We start from the raw sequence: 26,274 nt of genomic DNA on the forward strand, positions 1-26,274 counted from the left end.
CACAGCCAAGCATCTGTTGTCAGATGTGCTAATGCAAACCAAGCTGGGAAATCATTCAACTGGATCCTTAACTAAACTCTCCTGAGTTATGTGTCTCAGCTGGAACATCTGCAGAAATTGAACACATCTTGAGAATGTTCCCTGAATACCTGCATGTAACAGCTTTAATACCTATGTTCAGCTGAATGTGGTCTGCAAAGTCTCTCATTTGGTTAAGTTTCCTAAGTGATCTCAGAGGAGGCTATTATGTGAATGGGTACATTTATGGTCTTATTGGTTCCTGATACATTGAGAAAACTTCTCCTGGCTCTCTTGCTTTCAGCCACTTGTTGAGACATGGAGTTACATGTCACAGAATGGTAGGGGTTGGAAGGGACCTCTGTGAGTCATCTAGTCCAAAAAATGTCAGTACAAAGCACAGCTCACGCAGGCAGGGTGAGCTGAGGTGTTTCTGAATCAGTGATAATCTATTTCGCTTCCCAAGAAAACTCCGATTTCTTTGTGCATGCTAGGTATATACCCTGTTATCAGTTTACAGTTCTGTTATCCAAGTCTAAGGAAACTTTCTTGTAAACCGCCCCAGCTGCTGAAATTGCATTGTATTACTGCCCTTAATTGCCTTGTAGACAACAATTTTTAGGTTACTGTATTTTGTATACCACTGGCCATCCTCTGCCTGTTTATATGGACTGCAGCAGTCGTGGCCTCCGCTATCACTTTTCACAAGTCTTTGGCTTTGGACAGCACTAAAGAGACAGCACATACTGGTTTATAAGGAAAAGAATAATAGGTCTCTCTACAGTTGCATTTACTAATGCCTAAAGATTTGTCTGCTGTTCTGTGTTTGAACCTCATAATGTGATTGGGCTGGTATACTTGCAGTTAATGAGCCAGCTAATTTTGTACAAGAAATAAGGCTCTTCCTTTTATGAGCTTTATTGTCACCAGTATGATTCTTCTCACACCAATTTATCCAAAGCCATTTTTGGGAAGTTGGAACTGCTGTGCTCTCAATTTCTAGTAAAGCTGCAATTGAGCAGTAAATGTCATAAAGGTAGAAGCTGTCCAGGTGGTTGGTTTATTTCTGCTGGAAGGTGTTATACTCCACCGTAGACAAACTGTGTTTGGGAGGCTGTGACTTCAGTGAATTAAGTAAATCAAATGAGCTATGCAAAGCAAAAGGGGTAAAACAAGGTGTAAATATCAGTGACCTTAATTTGTAGGTAAGATATATGATCTTTCCAAGACAGGAAACACAAATAAAGCATTTTTATTTCAATGAAACAACACCCCCATCATCCTAATTTGTTCCTGTGACAAACTCAGATCAACACTTCTTTCATCAGCTGACTGAGCTACAGGAATTGGTAGCTTATGCTATGGATTCAGTAGGACATGGGAGTGTTCTTGCCAAAAAGCTCAACATGACCGGGCAACGTGCACTCACAGCCCAGAAACCCAACTATATACTGGGCTGCATCAAAAGAAACATGGACAGCAGGTCAAGGAAGGGGATTCTGCCCCTCTGCTCGACTCTGCTGAGACCCCACCTGGAGTCCTGCACCAAGCTCTGGAGCCCTCAGCACAGGAAAGACATGGACCTGTTGGAGTAGGTCCGAAGGAGGGCCACAAAAATGAGTAGAGCGATGGAACACATCTCCTGTGAGGACAGGCTGAGAGAGTTGAGGCTGTTCAGCCTGGAGAAGAGAAGGCTCTGGGGAGATCTTATAGCAGTCTTCCAGTACCTGAAGGGGGCCTACAGGAAAGCTGGAGAGGGACTGCTTACTAGGGCTTGTAGGGATAGGACAAGGGGTAATGGCTTTAAACTGAAAGAGTGTAGGTTCAGATTAGATATAAGGAAGAAATTTTTTACAATGAGGGTGATGAGGTACTGCAGCAGGATTCCTAGAGAAGTTGTGGATGTACCCTCCATGGAAGTCTTCAAGGACAGGTTGGTGGGGCTTTGAGCAACCTGGTCTAGTGGAAGATGTCCCTGCCCATGGCAGGGGAGTTGGAACTAGATGATCTATAAGGTCCTTTCCAACCCAAACCATTCTATGATTCTATGATTCTATGATTCTATTCAATCAGTTGCATGATGGAAAGTGAGTGTTGTATTAATCATAGACAAAGGTGGACTTCTGAAAAATGCTGCATGCAAGTGATATTAAGGTATTTATCCAAACTGTCAATTCATGAGCTGGATTTGGTAAAACAAATACAATTATTTTGATCTTTTCTTTTGTCATTTTAAAGAAACATTTTTTATTGCAGTTTGAAACAATATTTCCTTAAACTTGAATGTCTTCTAGAACTAAAAAAAAAGGGTTGAGTTGACATCACAAAGAAAATGCAACAGCATGCTACAGACAAGTATCTGGAATTTTCCAGCAAATCTAGACTGAGTGCTGTTTTGCTCTTTAAATTATTTTCAGAGCTTAATCTGGAAAAAAAAAAAAAAAGAAAATGTAACGTGCCCATAAATTTCTGCACAAAAATGTCTGGTTGAAATACCTTTTTCACCAGAAATAGAAGGAAAAGGAAAAAAAAAAAGGTTAATCAGGTCTGTTGCCATGATATAATATAATCCCCCATGCAGATGTTGTCGGATTAAAACTAGATCCTTGGATTATGCAGAGCCATATGAGAACATCATATGGGAACTGTGGATACCTCAGGTAGCTGAAAGTGTGCAGCAGGCAATAAGGGCCAACGCCATACCATGCACCCTCAGGAAACTCTTCATATGCTGACTCTTCTGTGGTAAATATCAGTAATCTGAGACACCTTGTGTCTCTAAGAACAAACGGTAAATTGCTTTGCATCTGCTAAAGTGCTAATATTTCTGCACTCTGCCAATTAGCACAGAGCAGATGATAGGAGGTACCTTATTCTCTGGTAGGATATGCTATTTTCCAGCAGAGATATGTTGGACAACATTTGAATTTTTAATCCCTGGAAGATACATCCTGGCAGGCATGGTAGACCTCAGGCAGGGAGACACCATTTTCAGCGCATACACATGTAGCAGATACTTCACATTTCCAAGATGCATTTCAAGGACAGTATAAATCATTCAGGAGTTGAAGTCTTGTTAATTTATGCTGGTGTTCGGCCATTGCCTTGTAGTCTCTTTTATTCATATAGACTAAGGTTTTTGCTTGTTGGTCGAAGAAAACCAGCAGGAAGAGTTGGTTATGACCTTTTAGGGGAGTTAAGTAGTCTTTCCAGGCCTGCCGGGAAAATTAGAGTGAGTAGTTGTTCAGTGCCTCAGTCCATACCTCTGGGGGTCATAGTGTGTTACCATGTGGAAGAATTAGAAAAATCAAATAGAAAGCTAGGTGCTATCTGCCCTTTGTTGGAAGTAATAACCATGGCTTCTGATGACTCATGGAGCTGCACATTGTATTTCATTGCGCCAATCTAAGCCAATGTGACCCATTAAGCCTTAGTTTAGAATACAGGCAAGATTATTTTATAAATCCTCTTGTGTGCAGAATTTATAACTTGATGTTTATATTGAATAGCCAACCCTAAGCAAATAGCCAACCCTAAGCCACTTTAAACTTCACTCCAGAAGAACTGCCATCGTTTTCCTTACCCTTAACACACATGGTTGTGCCTATAGAGAGTGTGAGGGTCTTTTGTTCGTGCAATGAGACTCACTTAAAACTCTCTAAGTACATGGCAATTAGAATGGGCAAAATTCTTTTTTATGCTGAAAGTAATTTCACCCAAAATTTGGCTTTTAATTTGGATATAAACCTTCATACATTACTAAAATACTCCTTTTTTTTCTTTTTTGTGCTTCTCTGTATGTTGTATTGATTATTTTTAGCCAGAAGTTATAGTGATAAAAGAGGGTTAAGCTTATTGAAGTGCTAAAAATAAAAGCATACTGTAAAACCTGAAGGTGCCCATTTTCGTTACTGCCAAGTGGGAGCATTTTAAAACTCTCAATCACAAGCTCACTATCCTGTCTTTCAAGCAGCTTTACTGAAAATGCTGCCTTGTGAAACCAGGCCATTGTTGCCGCTATAAAGAATCAGGTCATACAGGTGATTCCTTGATATGTTAGGACAAAAATCCCACTCCAGCCACTGTCACTCCAGTAATTTCATGTATAAGACTCCTGTTGGTCATTAGTAGGACTAGCTCTCAGCAGACAGATAAATAGACAGGGTAGAAAGACACCTCTTGGGGTCATCATGATTTCTGTCTCCATGTGACAAATGTGTCAAAAATCGTATCAAATTACAGCTAAAAGCTGGTTAGCTCTGCCACCTTCACTACTCCAATTGAAAGGACATGTTTTGCTGGAAAAATAGGAGTTCATTAAGAGGAGTGTGGCCAGCAGATCGAGGGAGGTTCTCCTTCCCCTCTACTCTGCCCTAGTGAGGCCCCATCTGGAGTACTGCATCCAGTTCTGGGTTCCCCAGTTCAAGAAAGATGAGGAACTACTGGAGAGAGTCCAGCGAAGGGCTACAAGGATGATGAGAGGACTGGAACATCTCTCCTATGAGGAATGGCTGAGGGAGCTGGGCTTGTTTAACCTGGAGAAGGCTGAGAGGGGACCTTAAGGGTGGGTGTCAGGAGGACGGGGCCAGACTCTTTGCAGTGGTGTCCAGTGACAGGACAAGGGGCAATGGGCAAAAACTGAAGCATAGGAACTTCCGTCTGAACATGAAGAAGAACTTCTTCACTCTGAGGGTGACAGAGCACTGGAACAGGCTGCCCAGAGAGGCTGTGGAGTGTCCTTCTCTGGAGATATTCAAGCCCTGCCTGGACAAGGTCCTGTGCAGCCTGCTGTAGGTGACCCTGCTTTGGGAGTGGGGTTGGACTAGATGACCCACAGAGGTCCCTTCCAACCTCTACCATTCTGTGATTCTGTGATTCTGTGAAGACTTTTCCTCATTCCTTGGTGCATTTGTTTGCAACCACAATCTGCTTTGGTGCAGCCCTGTCCCTCAGTTCAATAAAATGGTGATAACATCTCCTTAAAGTTTTTGTTTGTTTTCAAACTGTACCATAAATATATCATCACAGACTGAGGACAGAAACTGTTGTGGGATTTAGGCTTTTTGGAAAATCCCAGTCCTAGGGCTGGTTATCTCACTTCTTTGGGAACAGAGTCTCTGATCTCGCATACCAAAGCCAAAAGAGAGAGGAAAAGGCAGACCCCTCCAGCAGATTTTTTCAGACTGCCTAGGATCCTACTGACCCACTGGAAATCCTTTCCTCTCCATCCCCAGATAAGGCACCTTGGCAAGGAGCCTGAAAGTGAACAAAGCGAAGCTGTTAACCAGTCACTAGCATTCAGCAAAGATGCACTGAAATAGCTGTGACACATTCATCACTGACTTATTAACATCCTTGACTTACTACTTACTTCTTTGTAATATGACCCAAATTATCTTCCCTTCCTTTGCTTTCCTGTGTTAATCAGCAGAAATATCTAGTTAAATTGTATTACATATTTATGTCTCATTTTATAGAGTTTTAGAGCTGTTTTGGTGTTTTTTTGTTTGTTTTAGTTTTCCCCCTATGTCTTAGGATTACAAGTTGCTTAAAAAGAAATTTAAAAGGGAGGTTTTTTTAACCCAAGGCTGATATTCCCCTGTTAGGAGAACAAATGAGTAGAAACAGTGCCACCAGGGTCCAGCCTCCTCCCATAACATCACATCAACTCATAAAGGACAAGTAGCACATGTTCGTCCTACTTGTGAAAGGCTGTGCTGGGAAAAACGTAGATGGCGTTTGCAAAACACAGTGCATAACACATGATTAGCCCATTCTATGCAGTGCTAAGGGGGTGTTCACAATGTTTAATTTTATCTAATGAAGGCAGATCTCTTTAGGCCCCCCTGCAGGCAGCAGAAACTGCTAACTTCCTCTGGAGGACCGTTTAAGGAAGCTAAATTAAGCTCCTGCTGTGATTTTCCCCTGCCCCAAGAGAAGCACAGAGAGATTACACTTGTTTTAGTAGAATATCTTTCATAAATTTCTCCTCTGTAGCTCTTCTATGTCTAAATGATTCATTTTCTGAGGACAATCAGCTTTTAAGAGGGATTGAGTAGTGAAGGGTGATTGCACTATGATCCTGGGAAACATTAGATACGTGAGCAAGTTCAGTCACTTTGATTAGGTCCAGTGTCAAGGTGTTCAGCACACTCAGTCCACCCTCTCCAAACTCCCCAAATCCCCCCAGCCATTCCAAATCCCGTCACAAAGTAACTTAATACATGGAGGTGCTTTCCTATATACAGTTGTATTTTGTAACCCAAAAACATGGTCAGACATAGTGCTTCTAAAACTAACAGTAGGATATATTCTTCATTTTCATTGAAATTTTTGGTTGTTTTCTCCCCATTATAACACACAATCACAGGAAGAAAGCACTCTCTGTCCCATAGAGCCCATCTGGCTCATAGATCTACCACTTTTCAGTTATTTCTCAGTTGCAACCAGAAAACATCTAATATCCTAATATCATCTGGAGTACTGTGTCCAGTTCTGGGCTCCCCACTTCAAGAAAGATGAGGAGATACTGGAGAGAGTCCAGTGAAGGGCTACGAGGATGATGAGGGGACTGGAGCATCTCTCCTATGAGGAAAGGCTGAGGGAGCTGGGCTTGTTCAGCCTGAAGAAGAGAAGGCTGCGAGGGGATATTATAAATGCTTATAAATATCTGAAGGGTGGATGTCAGGACGATGGGGCCAGACTCTTTTCAGTGGTGCCCAGTGACAGGACAAGGGGCAACGGGCACAAACTGAAGCACAGGAAGTTCCGTCTGAACATGAGGAAGAACTTCTTCCCTCTGAGGGTGACGGAGCACTGGAACAGGCTGCCCAGGGAGGTAGTGGAGTCTCCTTCTCTGGAGATATTCAAGACCCGCCTGGACAAGATCCTGTGCAGCCTACTGTAGGTGACCGTGCTTCGGCGGGGGGGTTGGACTAGATGACCCACAGAGGTCCCTTCCAACCCCTACTATTCTGTGATTCTGTGATTCTGTGATTCTGTGATTCTGTGATTGTCTTCCGGTATTGAAAAGAAATATCTGACGCTTTCTCAGAAATGCCTTCAGATCAATGAAATACTGGAAGTAAACTCTACAAGGCTGTCACACTGATGTGTGCATGTGTGTGGATACAGCTCTTCTAAGGGTCTGTAGAAGTAAATTTCGTATTTCTTCACAGACAGCGGTTGAGTTCCTTAGAAGCCTCTTGATCTCTTCCTGCTGGTCCTGAATGCAAGGAAAGCATTTGGGCAGAGGTCAGTGACACCAACCGAGGTCCACAGTATTAAAGTCTTAATAAAATGGTTTGAGAAGCATTGGATATGGCCAATAACATTATGGCATATCAATCCATAAAAGTGCCGGCCATGTAGGTTTCTTCTTGTGTACTACAGCATGCATAATCTAAAACAATATAAATGGGAAATCATACCTCTGAAGCAGAATACAAGAATTTTAACAGGTTTCCAAGTGTTAAGCGGAAGTTTGTTTATTCCGTGGTTCTGTTGATTTGCAGTTTCTTTGCTCTTTTGTTTATTTTTATAGTTGAGTTATCAGAAATGCGTAACTACATCAACAGACTTGCAACACTTTTTCACTTAAAAATGGCAAAACCTGAACATGACCACTTTCCACAGCTCATCTACAAATCTTCATTTCTTTACACATCACAAAAGTATCCAGTCTATTTAATATTTTTTCCTTCAAAAATAAAAGAATTGGTTACTTAAATCTTCTGTGGCATGTCTTAATCCAACTCTGAAGAATTTCCATTAATTTTATTAAAAATTAGAGAAATCCCTGGAATCTTTTTCTCATATTTCTACCTGTATTTGAATTCCTCTTGACCATTGTTATATACTCCATGGTGTAATATCTTAGGAGACAAGCTGGTCAAGATTTCTAAGATTTCTACTGGAAACACAGACCCTTATTTGCAAGTTTTATACCATGCCTTGCTTGCTAAGCACAGCTCTGGAGTCAAAGTTAATATTTGTCTTTGATGGAAGTGGGGAGCTGCCAGCAGCAATGTGTAGCTAATAATCTGTCTTTTCTAGTCTCACAGAATCACAGAATCACAGAATGGTAGGGGTTGGAAGGGACCTCTGTGGGTCATCTAGTCCAACCCCCCTGCCAAAGCAGGGTCACCTACAGCAGGCTGCACAGGACCTTGTGCAGGCTGGTCTTGAATATCTCCAGAGAAGGAGACTCCACAACCTCCCTGGGCAGCCTGTTCCAGCGGTCCGTCACCCTCAGTGTGAAGAAGTTCTTCCTCATGTTCAGACAGAACTTCCTGTGCTTCAGTTTTTGACCATTGCCCCTTGTCCTGTCGCTGAGCAGCACTGAAAAGAGTTTTGCCCCGTCCTCCTGACACCCACACTTAAGATACTGATAGGCATTTAGAAGTTCCCCTCTCAGCCTTCCCTTCTTCAGGCTGAACAAGCCCAGCTCTCTCAGCCTTTCCTCGTAGGAGAGATCCTTCAGTCCCCTCACCATCCTCGTAGCCCTCCGCTGGACTCTCTCCAGTTGCTCCTCATCTTTCTTGAACTGGAGAGCCCAGAACTGGACAGAGTACTCCAGATGAGGTCTCCTTTTGATACCTTGTGGTTCCTCAAGCTTCCCCCAGCCTCAGACCTAGCAATCTAGGGTGAGATTCTTCTTCCTTAATTTCAGGTAATCGCAATGTATCTCAATCCTGAGCCATCTGTACAGACCTCCCTTGCAACTTGGAAATGTGATCCAGGAGTTTATGTAGTGATTCGTCTGATCTGATCAGCAGCAGGCAGCTACTGGAGACTGGGATGAATTACACACTATGGACTTGCTCTGTGTTGGCTGTGGTAGTGTCTGAGGTGACTTGCTCAAGTACAGACACCTGGGGATGGTCAATAACCCACATGTACTCATATGAATCTTATCCCTGAGCTCTAATAATGACATAATGTCAGATACAATCTGCCGTGTCCCTGCTGTAATTTAACGCTAATCTAGTAAATTTATCAGCCTTGAGGTGGTTTCTTTAGAATTCCCTATCGGTCTTCTCACTGGTTTCATTAGGAATTGGATGAGCTACTAACCTCCGTGCTGCCTAGGAACTTATAGAGAGATGTCAGTCATACTGCCTCTGACTGATGGATTAGGGCGTTCACCAAAACAGGTAGTGTTGCTATTTCCCTGTAGTACTACGGCTTGCAAACAAGGTGCTGCTCATCTCTTTGCCCACGAGTAAACTGCTGAATTGCTGTTGGTATGTCTTTGTTTTAGGTTTGTACCCTGTAATTATCTTCTGTTATCTTCATTTGCAGATAGTATTGAAGCCAACATTGAGACGGCATCTTCTAATGTAGAATCAGCCAATGAGCAGTTGGCAAAAGCCAGTCAGCACCAAGTAAGTGGGACTAAAAAACCCTACGGATACATTCAGTCATAGTATTTAAAATAAAAAGAACACTTGGCGGCTGTCAACCACATGGCACATGGGCTGCGTTGGATTTGTGGTACCTGGAAAGATGATAAAGCATACTCTAAGTAAGAGCTAAACTTTTTTCTTGTATGTATGATTAAATTGCTGTGGCACCAACAATTTGCATTAGAGTAGTCATTAAGAGATCTGCGTATTAAAGAGACATTTCCCAGTAGGAAACTTAACAATTAACTACTGTTGTTCTTGGAAAGATGACATAAAAAGTGCATCATTTAAGTGTGTATGTGCTTCTTATTGGAGTGTTTCCCTATAATCAGGCAACAGTGCTTTTCAAAAACAACTGCATTGTCAAAAGACATGATGTGATTGCTGAAAAATGGCTATGGGAATGGTGTTCAGCACTTTTTAAAGGCAATATGAGGACAGGGTGTTTGGGTTTTTTTTTCTTTTTCTTCACTGCATCAAGAGTAAAACACACACACACAAAGCAACATTAATCTTTTTGAAATTAGCTTGACCAAAAAGAAATGTTTGATGGTTATAGTTAGTACCTGCTGGGGGTGTGGAGGAGGGGAAGTGACCAACGAAAAGATTGTTATTGCTGCATTGGATTAAAGGAACAAAACCTTCCAGGTTCCTTTTTTTCCTCAATCATAAATCAGTTTGCTGAAGTCCAAAGTGAGTTTCATGTGTTTGGAGTCTTGTTATGACAAAATGTAGCTGACATCCATGTGAATACATAGTGCCTCCTTGTTGGTTCTTGGACACAATGAATTCTGAAGGTCCGGGGCAAACCTCCAGATCAAAGGACTAAGAGCCACAGCCATTTTACTCCACTGAAAAGGAGTAATGTGATTTTTAAATTATCTACAGCTCATTTTCAGGTGAAACGTACTTTGGCAATTGTGGGTAATAAGAACAACTATGGTATTGCAAAAATGAAGTGTGGTCTTCCACTTTATTTCGGTTTTAAAGGCATATGTATTCAAGATAATGTGTGTCACCCTGCATTTAATCCTACATTTGCTTTGAAAATAGCCTGTTGAGTTTTTACTGCATGAAGTCTAAAATGATACAAGAATAAATTTAATACTTGACAGTACAGCTGATTGCAAAGCTGCAAATGAGTTAACGACAATTTTGGCCAAGAAGGTCAAAGAGTAGTCAGGCAGAAAATGAATGCAGCACAGTGTAAAGGATCTGCTTTCTCCAGCCAGCAGGGGCTGCTGAAATAGCCTGGCCATTTAGGAGGTCCTTGGTTCCTCAAATATGTTGATCAAGAAGAAGATACAGCCAGTTTTAGCAAGTCAGCTGCTGCTATGGGTGTGTGTACTGACTGGAAAACGCTCCAGATTCTCCCTTGCCCTTGAAACAAGCTGTATAGACAAATAGCACTTAGATAAATTCTGCTGCCAAAGAAGACGTGCAATGCAGATATCCTGTAGAGGACAGGTAGCTATCCTGTACACTGCTGGATGAGGATCACTAGACAGATATATGCAGCCCTGGCTTGCTGTCTGTCACCTTTTTCATGAGGTTCCCTGAGATATGGAGAGAAAATGAGGTGAAGTTTTTGTGACTTCAGTTGGTGGCTTGCTGCCAGGGGTTTGTCAAATGGCATATCATGCGTCCTCTGTTACATGCTGTGATAGCTGCTCACCTTACATCCAAAAGGACAGTGTCCCCATAATGTGACAAGAAGGGTCCTGGGCACACAGCCCTGAAGGGCTGTTGTAGGAAGTGATGGTGGTGCCAGCTGCATATGTATGGATAATGCAGTGGCATATAGATCATCCTTCCAGGTTGTGTGTGTGATTTGGGCTGCTTTAGAAACAGCTAGGATAGACTTGGGAGGATGGTCATCCAGACTGCTTTATGGGTGTACGGCTTTCAAGCGAGCTGCCATAGTTTTACACGCTTTAAATTCTCTCTGCACTCTTTTGTGCTGCTCTGACATCAAAAGCACAGACTGTTTTTTAGATCTTACTGAGTAGTTTTCCTTCGTTTGTTAAACTGCCAATTCATTAATTAATTTGGCTGTCACCTACAACCTCTAGTATAGCATGCTTGTCTTGTAAATGCACACTGGCTTACATACATTTGTTACTTATCCCTATTTATGTGTATATATGTATATATGAATATATGTGTATATCTAATATTCTTATGAGTATATCAACAAAGGTACACATAAATTGAGAAATCAGAAATGTCAACATCACTGAAACATTGAAGCTTAAGACCTACTGTAGACCTTAGTGAGCGGATTTCTGTCAGAATTACAGATTAAGTAAGAGACTTGTTATTTAACATAATGTTTGCATATAATGCAGTGCACTCACTTCAACAATACAACTTGGAGCGCCAATCCCAACTGTACATTAACATAACAAAGCGTCAATAAATAGCTCTTCTTTAACTAGTACAAAATAAGGCATTTATGTTCTCTGAAATGATAGAAATAATTAAACAAATGTAAATAGCTTCCTGCTGAGCTCCTTTGTCTGCATTTTAAATTTTGTAAGGTCCCCTTTTCAATGGATGTGTACATGCAGGCTGCATCATGCAGTAGGTGTAACTCTTCACTGGTCACCATACAGAGCTGAGATACCAAGTCACAGCCCTCGTGTGACTCCATCGGACTTGAGGCAGCTTGTCTCAGAAAAAGGATTGGGCACTGTTATTATAAGAGGCAGGATCAGACAGCTCATGAAAGGAGATAGTCTCAGTCTGTCATTATGCTCTTGATCTTAGATGCCATAGGAATTCCCTGAGTCTATGCTGGGTACCATAATTGACCATGTTATTGCCTGTAGTCCCTCTTCACATCTGTAGACTTCACCCACTGACAATAACACTTTCCCGCTTCTCCAAGTAAATTCAGTAAGGACTCTGTGGTGGTCAGATATTACAGAGACTCTGTGGACCATATAGAAAAATAGAAATACCCATTATGCCTGTCTATGACGTAGAAAAAGTTTATCTTACATCCTGTTCAATTTATTTCCATAGATTTTTCCCTGCCGTTGTAAATCATTGTATATGTTCTGATTTCATCACTGCTTGATTTATACTGAGTGAGAGATACTTGCTGTATCTGTGCTGCAAAGAGGATGTGGTAGATGAACTTGTAATTAATCATGAGGAAAAAAGGTATTACATCTCAGAGGCATAAAAGGTTTAGTGGGAGCTGCCAGAGCTTTGGGAGAAATATTTGTTTTCAATTATTAACAGATTTTTTTCCTCATTTTAGATTATTTTCATTACAGAATAATTGTTTGTGCTTAAACGTATTTTTATTACATGTAACAGTTAAGCTGGGCCACTGCATTATCTGTAGAAACATGCAGGGTCAAAATGAAGATTAAAACCTAAATGTTGGATATTGATACCAGGAGTAGAGGAAAAGGGACCTGCTTCTGTATGAAACCCCTCTTGGTCACCAAAACATGATGATTTTACTTCTTTATCCTGCTTTTCACTAGAAAATTCAAGTTTAAAGGGCGACTGAGAGGCAAACAAGTCTAGCAGAGAGAAGCCAGAAGACATGATTTCTTGCAGTAGACTTGCTTGAGTGCTTTTCTTTTCTGTGAGGGTCTGAAAAGTCTTGGACCTAAAGCAAAGATGATGACCCTTGCCATTTAATACCAATGGCTCAGACTTGTCTTCTGAAATGTTGCTGCCCATGCCCCTGGAGAAAATGATTCATTTCACCAATCTTAGAACATCAGTTTTAACACGGGTCAAATTGCTCTCCTGAAGATAGGGATTCACTGGACCAAACATGGGTGATAGAGGGGTGTATGTCTGAGTTAAGTGTCTGGACTCCTTTTACACTGACCAGGAGGAGTAATTACTTCCAGCACATGGCTTGTCTCATCTTACAAGAGATGTCTAACATAGGTCTGATGACTGCCTCTCTCGAGATGCCTATTCTCTCCTTCTGAATGAAGTCCAGATGATAGCAATTACATTGCAAACATTTCAAGGGAAAGTGAATCCCATGTGTGTCACCTGTCCCTTTTAGGAAAAAAGAGGGGATCTAGACACCCAATGGTCTTAATGCCTACCTCTGAGATTGGTTTAGGTGGGCTGAACATCACATGGAGAGGTTGGCTGTGACCAGATAAGCAGTTTTACTTTGCTCAGTTTGTTCATAGCTTTCTGCAGATGGACTGAGAGGAAGAAAAGGAAACTAAAGCAGACCCCACAGATATGTATTAAATCATCTACTCTTCTTGATGCGAAGTTTGGCCGAATTTCAGCCTGGCCACACTGACTAAAGGACTCTGTGTGCTGACTGTTGAATCTAATTTATTCTGGAAGAGCTGCTTGTGTTGCTCTGATTAATGCTGGTGTCTTTCCTTCCCTATATCCTCCATGGAACTCAAGCTAATTTGGATTCACTGGCATCGCAAAGGCAAGCAACAGTTCAGTCACCCACATATGTAGTCTAGGAACAATGAGTTTTTTTCCTGTAAAGAAGCAATTCCTGGGTCTGACTTTCAGGAATACCCAGAATGGCACTTTGAAAGCTGGAGTTTGAAGGAAAAAAGCCCTGTAAATCTGTGACATTTGCAGAGAGATCTTATTGCCTGGGGACCGCCAATTAAGGGCTGGCTTCAACTTTTGCACAGATAACTCATTGGTATTCAAAAAGGAAAGAAAAATTGAGTTTCCAAAATCACCTTCTCACCATCTTTGAAATTTCCTGGCATGCTAGCCTCTTAAAGCACTTACTACTTATAAATACTGTGATAATGAAAATTGACTTGTCCTCTTCTCTATGGGTGTGCCCTAAGCTCCTGACTTACAATGCCATTAAATCATTTTAGAATCATAGAATCATAGAAAGTTTTGGGTTGGAAGGGACCCCTAGAGGTCATCTAGTCCAACCCCCCCACAGCGAGCAGGGACACCACTAACTAGATCAGGTTGCTCAGAGCCCTGTCCAACCTGGTCTTGAATGTTTCCAGGGATGGGGCCTCCACTACCTCTCTGGGCAACCCGTTCCAGTGTTTCACCACCCTCATTGTAAAGAATTTCTTCCTTATATCTAGCCTAAACCTACCCTGTTTTAGTTTAAAACCATTACCCCTCGTCCTGTCACTGCTGTCTCTACTAAAAAGATTGTCCCCATCTTTCCTATAGGCTCCCTTTAAGTACTGAAAGGCTGCAATCGGGTCTCCCCGCAGCCTTCTCTTCTCCAGGCTGAACAAGCCCAACTCTCTCAGCCTGTCCTCATAGGAGAGGTGCTCCAGCCCTCGGATCATTTTTGTAGCCCTCCTTTTGACCCGCTCCAACAGTTCCATGTCCTTCTTGTGCTGAGAGCTCCAGAGCTGAACGCAGTACTCCAGGTGAGGTCTCCCCAGAGCAGAGTAGAGGGGCAGAATCACCTCTCTCGACCTGCTGGCCACGCTTCTCCTGATGCAGCCCAGGACACGGTTGGCCCTCTGGTCTGCCAGCGCACATTGCCGGCTCATGTCCAGCCTTTCGTCTATCAGTACCCCCAAGTCCCTCTCAGCAGGGCTGCTCTTGATCCTTTCATCCCCCAGCCTGTATTGATAGCGGGGATTACCCCAACCCAGGTGTAGGACCTTACACTTGACCTTGTTGAACCTCATGAGGTTCACACAGGCCCACCTCTCCAGCTTGTCCAGGTCCCTCTGGATGGCATCCCATCCTTCTGGTGTCTCGACCATACCACTCAGCTTGGTGTCATCTGCAAACTTGCTGAGGGTATACTCGATGTCGCTGTCCATGTCATTGATAAATATATTGAACAGCACCGGTCCCAGTACGGACCCCTGAGGGACTCCACTCGTCACTGGTCTCCATCTAGACACTGAGCCGTTGACCACTACCCTTTGGCTGCGACCATCCAACCAATTCCTTATCCACCGAACGGTCCACCCATCAAATCCATGGCTCTCCAATTTAGAGAGAAGGATGTTGTGGGGGACCGTGTCAGAGGCTTTGCAAAAATCCAGATAGATGACATCCATAGGTTTTCCCTTGTCCACCCTTGTTGTTACACCATCACAGAAAGCCACTAGGTTGGTGAGACAGGACTTGCCCTTGGTGAAGCCATGCTGGGTGTCTCGAATCACCTCCCTGGCCTCCATGTGCCTTAGCATATCTTCTAGGAGGATCTGTTCCATGATCTTCCCAGGCACAGAGGTGAGGCTGACAGGTCGGTAGTTCCCAGGGTCTTCCTTTCTACCCTTTTTGAAAAGGGGCACAATGTTACCCTTTTTCCAGTCACTGGGAACTTCCCCTGACTGCCATGACTTTTCAGATATCATGGAGAGTGGCTTGGCAACTACGTCAGCCAGTTTGGGCAGAGAGGAACCTGATGAGGTTCAACAAGGGCAAGTGCAGGGTCCTGCACCTGGGGAGGAACAACCTCATGCACCAGTACAGGCTTGGGGTGGACCTGCTGGAGAGCAGCTCTGCGGAGAGGGACCTGGGTGTCCTGGTGGACGACAGGTTAACTATGAGCCAGCAGTGTGCCCTGGCTGCCAAGAAGGCCAATGGGATCCTGGGGTGCATCAAGAAGAGTGTGGCCAGCAGGACAAGGGAGGTTCTCCTTCCCCTCTACACTGCCCTGGTGAGGCCTCATCTGGAGTACTGTGTCCAGTTCTGGGCTCCCCAGTTCAAGAAAGATGAAGAGATACTGGAGAGAGTCCAGCGGAGGGCTACAAGGATGGTGAGGGGAATGGAGCATCTCCACTACGAGGAGAGGTTGAGCGAACTGGGCTTGTTCAGCCTGAAGAAGAGAAGGCTGCGAGGGGACCTTATAAATGCCTACAAATATCTGAGGGGTGGGTGTCAGGAGGATGGGGCCAAGCTCTTTTCAGTGGTGCCCAGTGACAGGACAAGGGGTAACGGGCACAAACTGAGGCACAGGAAGTTCCGTCTGAACATGAGGAGGAACTTCTTCTCTCTGAGGGTGACGGAGCACTGGAACAGGCTGCCCAGGGAGGTTGTGGAGTCTCCTTCTCTGGAGATATTCAAGACCCGCCTGGACAAGATCCTGTGCAGCCTGCTGTAGGTGACCGTGCTTCGGCGGGGGGGTTGGACTAGATGACCCACAGAGGTCCCTTCCAACCCCTACTATTCTGTGATTCTGTGATTCTGTGATTCTGTGATTCCCTCAGGACTCTGGGATGCATCTCATCAGGTCCCATGGACTTCTGTACATTTAGGTTCTGCAGGAGGTCCCGAACCTGGTCTTCACTTACAGCTGGAAGGATTTTACCCTCCTGGTCTCCTTCATGCCATTCATCGACTCGGGAGGGGTGAGGAGAGAGGTTGCCAGTGAAGACTGAGGCAAAAAAGTTGTTGAGTACCTCAGCTTTCTCCTCATCTGCTGTTGCCAGTTCGCCGGTCTCGCTCATGAGTGGGGGTATGCTTTCTTTGACCATCTTTTTCCGGCTGACATACCTGTAGAAGCCCTTCTTGTTATTTTTCACATCCCTTTCCAAGTTCAGCTCCAGCTGTGCCTTGGCCTTCCTGACCCCATCCCTACACAACCGGGCAGCTTCCCTGTACTCTGCCCAGAAAGCCAGTCCCTGTTTCCACTGCCTGTGCAGTTCCCTCTTCTTCCTTAGTTTGACCAGCGTCTCTTGTCTCAGCCATGCCAGTCTCTTCGCTTCTCTGCCCGACTTCTTACACTTGGGGATCGAGAGCTCTTGCGCTCTGTGGAATACATCCTTAAAGACCTGCCAGCTCTGTTCTGTTCCCCTGTCCCTGAGGACCGTTTCCCAGGGAGTCCTTCAGACTATGTCCTTGAAGAGCTGGAAGTTTGCCCTCCTAAAATTTTAAAGCTAATCTTTTTAAAACTTAATCTTTTTAAAACTATGGTGTACAGCCAGTTAGCACCACAACATTATGGGATTGCACTGTGAATCTGTGGTCGACTGGTATGGCTGGAATATTTCAATGCAAACACAGCTTTGTAGCTACCTAATCACAGAATCATAAAATCATAGAATGCTTTGGGCTGGAAGGGACCTTTAGAGGTCATCTAGCCCAAACGCCCTGCAGTGAGCAGGGATATCTTCAACTAGACCAGGTTGCTCAGAGCCCCGTCCAAACTGGCCTTGAATGTTTTCAGGGATGGGACCTCCACTACCTCTCTGGGCAGTCTGTTCCAGTGTTTCACCACCCTCATCATAAAAAATTTCTTGCTTGTATCTAGTCTAAATCTACTTTCCCTTAGTTTAGAGCTGTTACTCCTTGTCCTATTGCAACAGGCCCTGCTGAAAAGGTTTTCCCCTTCTTTCCTATAGTCCCCCTTCAGGTACTGAAAGGCTGCTGTAAGGTCTCCCTACAGCCTTCTCTTCTCCAGGATGAACAACCCCAACTGTCTCACCCTTTCCTCATAGGAGAGTTGCTCCAGCTCTTGGATTTTCTGTGTGGCCCTCATCTGGACCCACTCCAACAGCTCCATGACTTTCTTCTGCTGGGGGCTCCAGAGCTGGATGCAGTTCTCCAGGTGGGGTCTCACCAGAGTGGAGTAGAGGGGCAGAATGACCTCCCTTGACGTGCTGGCCATGCTTCTTTCGATGCAGCCCAGGATATGGTTGTCCTTCTGGGCTATGAGCACACATTCATGGCTCATGTCTAGCTTTTCATCCACCAGTACCCCCAAGTCCTTCTCGGCAGGGCTGCTCTCAAGCCCTTCATCGCCCAGCCTGTACTGATAGCGGGGGTTGCCCCAACCCAGGTGCAGGACAGTGCTCGGCCTTGTTGAACCTCAAAAGGTTCACACAGGGCCATTTCTTGATCTTGTAGAGGTCCCTCTGGATGGCATCCCATCCTTCTGGTGTGTGAACTGCATCACTCAGCTTGGTATCATCTGCAAACTTGCTGAGGGTGCACTTCAACTCACTATGTCATTGGCAAAAATGTTAAACAGCACCAGTCCCAGTACAGAATCACAGAATCACAGAATGACAGAATGGTAGGGGTTGGAAGGGACCTCTGTGGGTCATCTAGTCCAACCCTCCCGTCAAATCAGGGTCACCTACAGCAGGCTGCACAGGACCACCTCCAGGTGGGTCTTGAATATCTCCAGAGAAGGAGACTCCACAACATCCCTGGGCAGCCTGTTCCAGTGCTCCGTCACCCTCAGACGGAAGACGTTCTTCCTCATGCTCAGCTGGAACTTCCTCTGCTTCAGTCTGTGCCCATTGCCCCTTGTCTTGTCACTGGGCACTACTGAAAAGAGCTTGGCCCCATCCTCCTGACACCCACCCTTCAGATATTTGTAAGTATATATTAGGTCTCCTCGCAGCCTTCTCTTCTTCAGGCTGAATGGATCCCTGAGGGACACCACTTGCCACGGGCATCTATTTGGACATCGAGCCATTGACTACTATGCTCTGGCTGCAATCTTCCAACCAATTCCTTAGCCACCAAACAGTCCACCCATCAAATCCATATTTCTCCAATTTAGAGAGAAGAACATTGTGAGGGACTGTGTTGAAGGCTTTACAGAAGTCCAGATAGATCACAGCCATAGCTCTTCCCTTGTCCACTCATCTAGTCACGCCATCATAGAAAGACACTATGTTGTTCAGGCAGGACTCGCCCTAGGTGAAGCCATGCTGGCTGTCTCGAATCACCTACCTGTCCTCCATATGCCTTAGCATAGCTTCTAAGAGAATCTGCTCCATGATATTCCCAGGCACAAAGGTGAGGCTGACAGGTTGGTAGTTCCCAAGGTCCTTCTTCCTACCCTTTTTAAAAATGGGCACAATCTTTCCCTTCTTCTAGTCACCAGGGTTTTTGCCTGACTGCCATGACCTTTCATATATCATGGAGAGTGGCCTGGCAATGAAATTAGACAATTCCCTGAGGACTCTGGGATGCATCTCGTCAAGTCCCATAGACATATGCATTTTCAGGTTCCTCAGGTGCTCTTGAACCTGGTCTTCCCTTGCAGTGGGAGGGGCTTTTCCCCTCTGGTCCCCGTCTTGCAGTCCATCAACTGGGGAGGGGCGAGAAGAGAGGTTGCTGGTGAAGACTGAAGCAAAAAAGTTGTGGAGTATGTCAGCCTTCTCCTTATCTGTTGATACGAGGTTACCATTCGTGTTCATCAGGGGGAATACACTTTCTTTAACCTTCCTTTTCTGGTTGACATACCTGTAGAAGCCCTTCTTGTTATTCTTAGCATCCGTTGCCAAGTTCAGCTCCAGCCACACCTTGGCCCTCCTGACCCCATCCCCACGCAACCGGGCAGCATCCCTATACTCTTCCCAAGATACCTGTCTGTGCAGTTCTCTCTTGCCCTGTAGTTTGACCAGCAGGTCTCAACTCAGCCATGTCAGTCTCTTCCCTTCCTTGCCCGACGTCTTACACCTGGGGACTGAGAGGTCCTGCGCTCTGTGGAAAGCGCTCTTAAAGATCTGCCACCTCTGTTTTGCTTCCCTATCCCTGAGGACCGTTTCCCAGGGGGTCCTACCGACTAACTCCTTGAAGAGCTGGAAGTTGGCTTTCCTAAAATTTAGGGTTCTGACTTTAATCGTTGCCTTTCCTATATCCCTCAGGACTGTGAACTCCACCAATGCGTGATCACTGCAGCCCAGGCTGCCTCCTGTCTTGATGTCACTGATGAGATCACTTACATTGGTGAGCATCATGTCCAGCATTGTAAGCCCTCAGGTAGGGGTGTCAATTACCTGGCTTAAAAAATTATCTTTGATGTATTCTAGGAATCTCCTGGTTTGCCTACCTCTCACCGTGCTAATTTTCCAGCAGATGTCGGGGCGGTTGAGGTCCCCCAGTAGGATTAGAGATTGTGAGTGCGAAGCCTCCTGGAAATGGAGGAAGAAGGCTTCGTCAGTAGGCTCCCCTTAATCAGGCAGCCTGAGAGCCGTGGATGTTGTCTACCTTGACTTCAGCAAGGCTTTCGACACAGTCTCCCATGATGTCCTCCTAGGGAAGCTGAGGAAATGTGGGCTGGATGAGTGGTCGGTGAAGTGGATAGAGAACTGGCTGAATGGCAGAACTCAGAGGGTTGTCATCAGCGGCGCTGAGTCTAGTTGGAGGCTGGTGACAAGTGGTGTCCCTCAGGGGTCAGTACTGGGCCCAGTCTTGTTTAACTTCCTCATCAACGACCTGGATGAAGAGTTAGAATGTACCCTCAGCAAGTTTGCTGATGACACCAAGCTGGGAGGTGTGGTAGATACACCAGAAGGCTCTGCTGCCATGCAGCGTGACCTGGATAGGCTGGAAAGCTGGGCAGAGAGGAACCTGATGAGGTTCAACAAGGGCAAGTGCAGGGTCCTGCACCTGGGGAGGAACAACCTCATGCACCAGTACAGGCTTGGGGTGGACCTGCTGGAGAGCAGCTCTGCGGAGAGGGACCTGGGTGTCCTAGTGGACAACAGGTTAACCATGAGCCAGCAGTGTGCCCTGGCTGCCAAGAAAGCCAATGGGATCCTGGGGTGCATCAAGAAGAGTGTGGCCAGCAGGACGAGGGAGGTTCTCCTTCCCCTCTACACTGCCCTGGTGAGGCCTCATCTGGAGTACTGTGTCCAGTTCTGGGCTCCCCAGTTCAAGAAAGATGAAGAGCTACTGGAGAGAGTCCAGCGGAGGGCTACGAGGATGGTGAGGGGAATGGAGCATCTCCCCTACGAGGAGAGGTTGAGGGAACTGGGCTTGTTCAGCCTGAAGAAGAGAAGGCTGCGAGGGGACCTTATAAATGCCTACAAATATCTGAAGGGTGGGTGTCAGGAGGATGGGGCCAAGCTCTTTTCAGTGGTGCCCAGTGACAGGACAAGGGGCAATGGGCACAAACTGAGGCACAGGAAGTTCCGTCTGAACATGAGGAAGAACTTCTTCCCTCTGAGGGTGACGGAGCCCTGGAATAGGCTGCCCAGGGAGGTTGTGGAGTCTCCTTCTCTGGAGATATTCAAGACCCGCCTGGAGAAGATCCTGTGCAGCCTACTGTAGGTGACCCTGCTTCGGCACGGGGGTTGGACTAGATGACCCACAGAGGTCCCATCCAACCCCTACTATTCTGTGATGCTGTGATTCTGTGATTCCCTTTGTTGCCTCTGCCTCTGATTCTTACCTATAGGCTTTTGACCTGCTTGTGGCTATTCTTCAGGGACAGCTCTCCAGACTGTATTGATTTCCTGAAGTGGAGGGAAATGCCTCCACCCCTCTTTTCCCACCTGTCCCTTCTGAACCGCCTGTAGCCATCGATAGCCACACTCCAGTCATGGTATTCATCCCACCAAATTTCAGTAAGGGCAATCAGATCATAGTTTGCTAGGAGCACGGTAGATTCCAACTCTTCCTGTTTGTTTCCCATGCTGCATGCGTTTGTGCAGAGGCACTTCATCTGGGCTGTTGGCCTTGTCACCTTTATAGAGCAACATCCCTTGTTTCCCTTAGGGTGTTTCACAGAAGCTTCCTTGTTGGCTCCTACTGCCTCAGGAGATCCCAGATCATCTCTGCAAGACTTTGACTGTGCTGCGGTGTCCCCAGCATGCCTCTGGGCAACAGGCTCAGGGCCCATACTAACACCCCGTCCCTCCAACTGCTGTGTATCACCCCATAATTTGTCAGCGGCCAGCCTGATATGTTCCCCCTCCCCCTTCACATCTAGTTTAAAGCCCTGACAACGAGCCCCACAAGCTCCTGAGCAAAGACCCTCTTTCGCCTTTGAGAAAGGTGAATCCTGTCTGATGCTGTGTAGGCCATCCCCTTGTCAAAAAAGCCAACGTTGTGTCAGTGACACCATCCACAGAGCCATGTGTTAATACATTGGGTTCACCTGTTCTTTGCAACGTCACTGTTACTTATTAACATCACTTCATGTCTTAGGACAAGAAAAAGCTAGATGCTTGTAAGGCAAATTCAGGACCGAGATGTAATGACAATCTACTGCTAACTATAATACGCAGCGTATACAATCAATCTCATGTTGCTGTTTCTTAGCTGTGTCTCTCACCAGTGTGAGTGTAGCTGAGTTTTCTGCTTTCTTTGGTAATTATCACTTGGAAGTTTTATTTGGGGATTATGAAGCTATTCTTTCTCCTGGCGGTTTCTGCCTGTGAAAGTGATGGGAGCTGAATTAAAGCTGCAATAGGAACTCAGAGCTCTGTAAGGACTCCAAGCAAAAGCCATTACTGAAGTTACTGTGTAATTAGACGACTGAGCCTTAATCCCCCTCTTCAGCAGCAGAAGGAAATTTTGCCACCATCCAGAGTCCTCGTGATTCCGTGCAGTGATCTTCAGTTAGCAAAAGAAGTCATCCCCAAATTGGCTGAATCTCTCAAAAAACAGCCAATTTGCTGTCCCTTTTTACTTTTCTGTTGCTCAGTCCACAGCAACACACTCGCACCAGCTCAGTTCAGAAACCTCTGCCAGGGCTTCCCACTCACAATTGATTTCTTCCACTTCAAAGCAATTTCTCCTTCACAGCGCTTGTTTTCCTTCCACCCCTTCCCTCTCCCATTAAGCCATATCTTTTCATTTTTGCTCTCAGTTCCAATTTCTCAGTCCTCACCTGTTGATACCACGGTTGCCAGCAACACTGCTGCTTCAAACAGTCCATTCCCTTGTAACAATCCCACTAATTTGCTTGCCCCAGTTTGCTCAGAACTTACCACACGGGGATGTTTGCCTGTATCGCCGGTCCGATGTGCCCCCACATGGTCTGTATCACCTCAGAACCTCGAAGCAACTCATTGATGCATGCCCACCCCAGCTTTCAGACTTCTTTTGTCTTGGCAGTGCGCTGTGGCCAGCGAGCAAGGCTGTCTGGGGCAGTGCTTTGAGCAATTAAATTGTTTTGCCCTTTACCTTCCCTCAGCAAACTGGCAGAAGCAGCAGGTGGTTGGGATAAAACATGTGCTTCCTTTTTTCCTTGCTCCATTGGCTCCTTGTGAAAGATAGGCTAAGTCTTCAGATTTAAGAGTGTTTTATTTTGAAGCAACTTCTGTATGTGTGTGGGTTTTTACTGTATTTTAATGCAGCCCATTTACAAAACAGCTGCTTACCATAAGAAATGGTGTTCAAGTCAGCGGCAGTCCAAGTGATAAATGAGCTGTGTGAACGCAGCAACTTAACCTCAGTGAGGTCTGAGCCACAACATTTATTTAAACCTATATTTTTCTGTAAATAATGGATCTGTGTGATCAAATATTTATTGGGAAAAGGTTTGTTTAGAGCTTTTGGATATCATACAGCTGGATGCTGTTGCACATGAAGGTAAAATCTTTCAGGCTGTTTGTAATCACAGCTGAACATCTCATTTGTACCATCAAAAAGAGAGAGTTGACTCAGTCAGGTGGTAGCTTTATCTTTCTTTCTTTTGTTATAAACCATGGTCAGTAGGTTTTTTGGAAGGAAAAAAAAACATTTAAAATTGTCTATTTTTAGCTCACTTTTTATTTAAACACAAATCACTCCTCTCTCAAGGAGGAAATTGAAAGGGCAAGAGTGGAGGAGAAGGGAAGGATATGACAGAAGGGTTGGGAGCATATTTAGTGGTGAGGTATTGCTGATGAAGCTGTCTTGGGTGGTAAGCAGATGAATGGGTAGCTGTGTTGTTTACTGATTGCTCACCTTGGTGATATCCAGCACTGGGGCTGTATCAAGTCAAGATTAAGGAATGGCAATTACATTATGCACAGTGGTCTGGATTCAGCATTTCAAAGGCAAGGACTGTGCTTGTGAAAGCTGAAAAATTCTGATCTGTGACAATTTGGAGACAGCAGAAGGAAATCTCGTACTGTCTTTTGTTTTTCTATTTCATTTGTTTAATAAAATCTCTTTCTAGGGTACAATTTCATTTTGAAGGGTCAGAGATTAAAAAGCAATTTTCCCTCTCTGACAGCAGCATAAACTAGTGAGTTACATTTCTGTTAATGGCCTCATTTAACTGAGAAGTGAATGGAAATCCTTGGTCACTGAATGGAAAACCACACTTAGAGTCATCCGTGTGCCCAGTGGCAGCACATATAATCAATTGCATTGCCCAAAGGTCAAAGCTCTGAGAAATGGTATAAAATTTACCTCTTAATGGGTTAGGAATACCAGGACATTAGGAATATCAGCACTGGAGATGTATATCTAACCTGGTTCCGATGAAAAGCAGGAGCAGAAAATAAGTATGCCGGTTGGAGTCCCAGCTGTATAGCCTAAAGTGGTATTACTCTGGGCTGTGAGCTTGTCAGATCTCATCAAGCAGCAAAATGGTTGAGCTTGGTCAGTGTTCGTACTGGAAACCTCCACTGAAAATCTTCACATGCAGGCAGCAGTCTTTTCCTGTTGATTTTCTCAGTGTCTCCTTTCTGGCACAGGAACACAGTCCAAACAGTGCCACCATTTCTGAGGAACTTCATAAAATTTTGATTATTAGTGTCAGTAAAGATGCCACATTCATTTTCAAAGCCTCAGTGAAACTAATCGTTGAATTCTAGTATGGGGATTTAGATTCTAATTTCAGTGCCTGGATCTTTTATTTGATTCTCGTGAGCATCAGTCTATCAGCTCATCTTTTTCATAGGGACAGTGTAGGGACCTATAGTCAGTATAGTGTCATCTCATCTAACTTGGTACTTAAAATTTAGACAGCTAGTACAAGACAAGCTAGGCTTCCTTTGCACATACTTCTAGAAGATAGTTCATCTGCTTCTTTTGGATATTGTACCTTGGTCTGTGATGAATACTGCCCTAGAGGTGAACACCTTGCCTTCATGCCGATAGACAAGTACGTTCAAAAAAATACTTCACTGCTAGGCAACTAGGGTTTGATTTCTTTGCCTAAAAATAAATATTTAGTATCCTCTTGTGCGAATTAGAGAATTCTGCTGTCTTTCTGGCTTCCGCTGTGGAAGTCATCTCTGCCAGCTGTGTTTAAATGTTACACAGAACCTGGGGCATCTCAAATGGTCAGAAGCAGCTGAGAAAGTAAATGCTTATTCCCCTATTGTGTTTTAAGAACTGTACTGATCATGAAGGGAAAATTATATGTAAGGAGAAAGAAGTTACAGAAAATGAAATTGCTTTTATTTCTATTTTGACAAAACCTGGAAGCACTTTAATCAAAGGTCTTTTCCATATTACTGAAAGAAATCACAGGCCCGGTAGAACACATTCGTAGTACAGCTGTCAGGTCATGGGCTGGCACTATCAGAAGTGGAGAACGGGAATTATTAAGTACAATTTATGTTGGAGAGGAGAAACGAGAGTGAATTACAGTCTCACTAAATCTGACATCAGCAACACGCAAAGCTCTTGAAGACATTTTGAAATGAAGAATTAAAGCATGGAGTTCAGTGGAGAGTAGGACAAAATGGGATTTCATTTCACATTGAAAAAGCAGTTGTGTATTTTTCTTTGTGAGGATAAAGGATTTCCTTAGACAAAGATGATAAGAAAGACTTGACTTCCTGGTCTTCAGAGAAACATTTTCTACAATTATACCACATAAGGATTGTCCTTATTTAGAAGATTCATAAGAAAAGAGGTACTGTTGCTAGGCCGTCACTTATTCGTGTGTGGTCTACTTGGATGTGTCTTCAGTTTGTTCTGTCACACACTGTCATGAGTTCAGGCAGGGCAGCTCAACCTTGTCTTTGACAGTATGCAGTCATTCCTATATTCCATACTGTGCTGATGCATGGGTGTATATGTGGAATAGCTTGGGGGTGACAGGCCTCCTCCTCATTTCCTCACATGGGAGATTGTGACTAAGCACAGCTCTCACTGGCTTTTCAGATCAGATGGCACGAAGTGAATGGTTGTAGGTATCAGAAAATGTGTTTTTAATGTCTACCCCTACAACAACATGACAGGTATCAATGCT

At 44.6% G+C, this 26,274-nt stretch overlaps 1 protein-coding gene across 17 annotated transcripts in view; it reads left to right on the forward strand.

The window, feature by feature from the left end:
• Positions 1-26,274, forward strand: part of TSNARE1 (t-SNARE domain containing 1) — a 553,318-nt gene that overhangs the window by 337,330 nt on the left and 189,714 nt on the right. For all 17 annotated transcript variants that reach the window (XM_075415477.1, XM_075415474.1, XM_075415475.1 and 14 more), the window contains one exon: positions 9,322-9,404. In XM_075415477.1, coding sequence (XP_075271592.1) covers positions 9,322-9,404 — 83 coding nt within the window. The remainder of the gene's footprint in view (positions 1-9,321; positions 9,405-26,274) is intronic.

The sequence above is a fragment of the Opisthocomus hoazin genome, chromosome 3 (assembly GCF_030867145.1).
Source record: "Opisthocomus hoazin isolate bOpiHoa1 chromosome 3, bOpiHoa1.hap1, whole genome shotgun sequence".
Taxonomy (NCBI): domain Eukaryota; kingdom Metazoa; phylum Chordata; class Aves; order Opisthocomiformes; family Opisthocomidae; genus Opisthocomus; species Opisthocomus hoazin.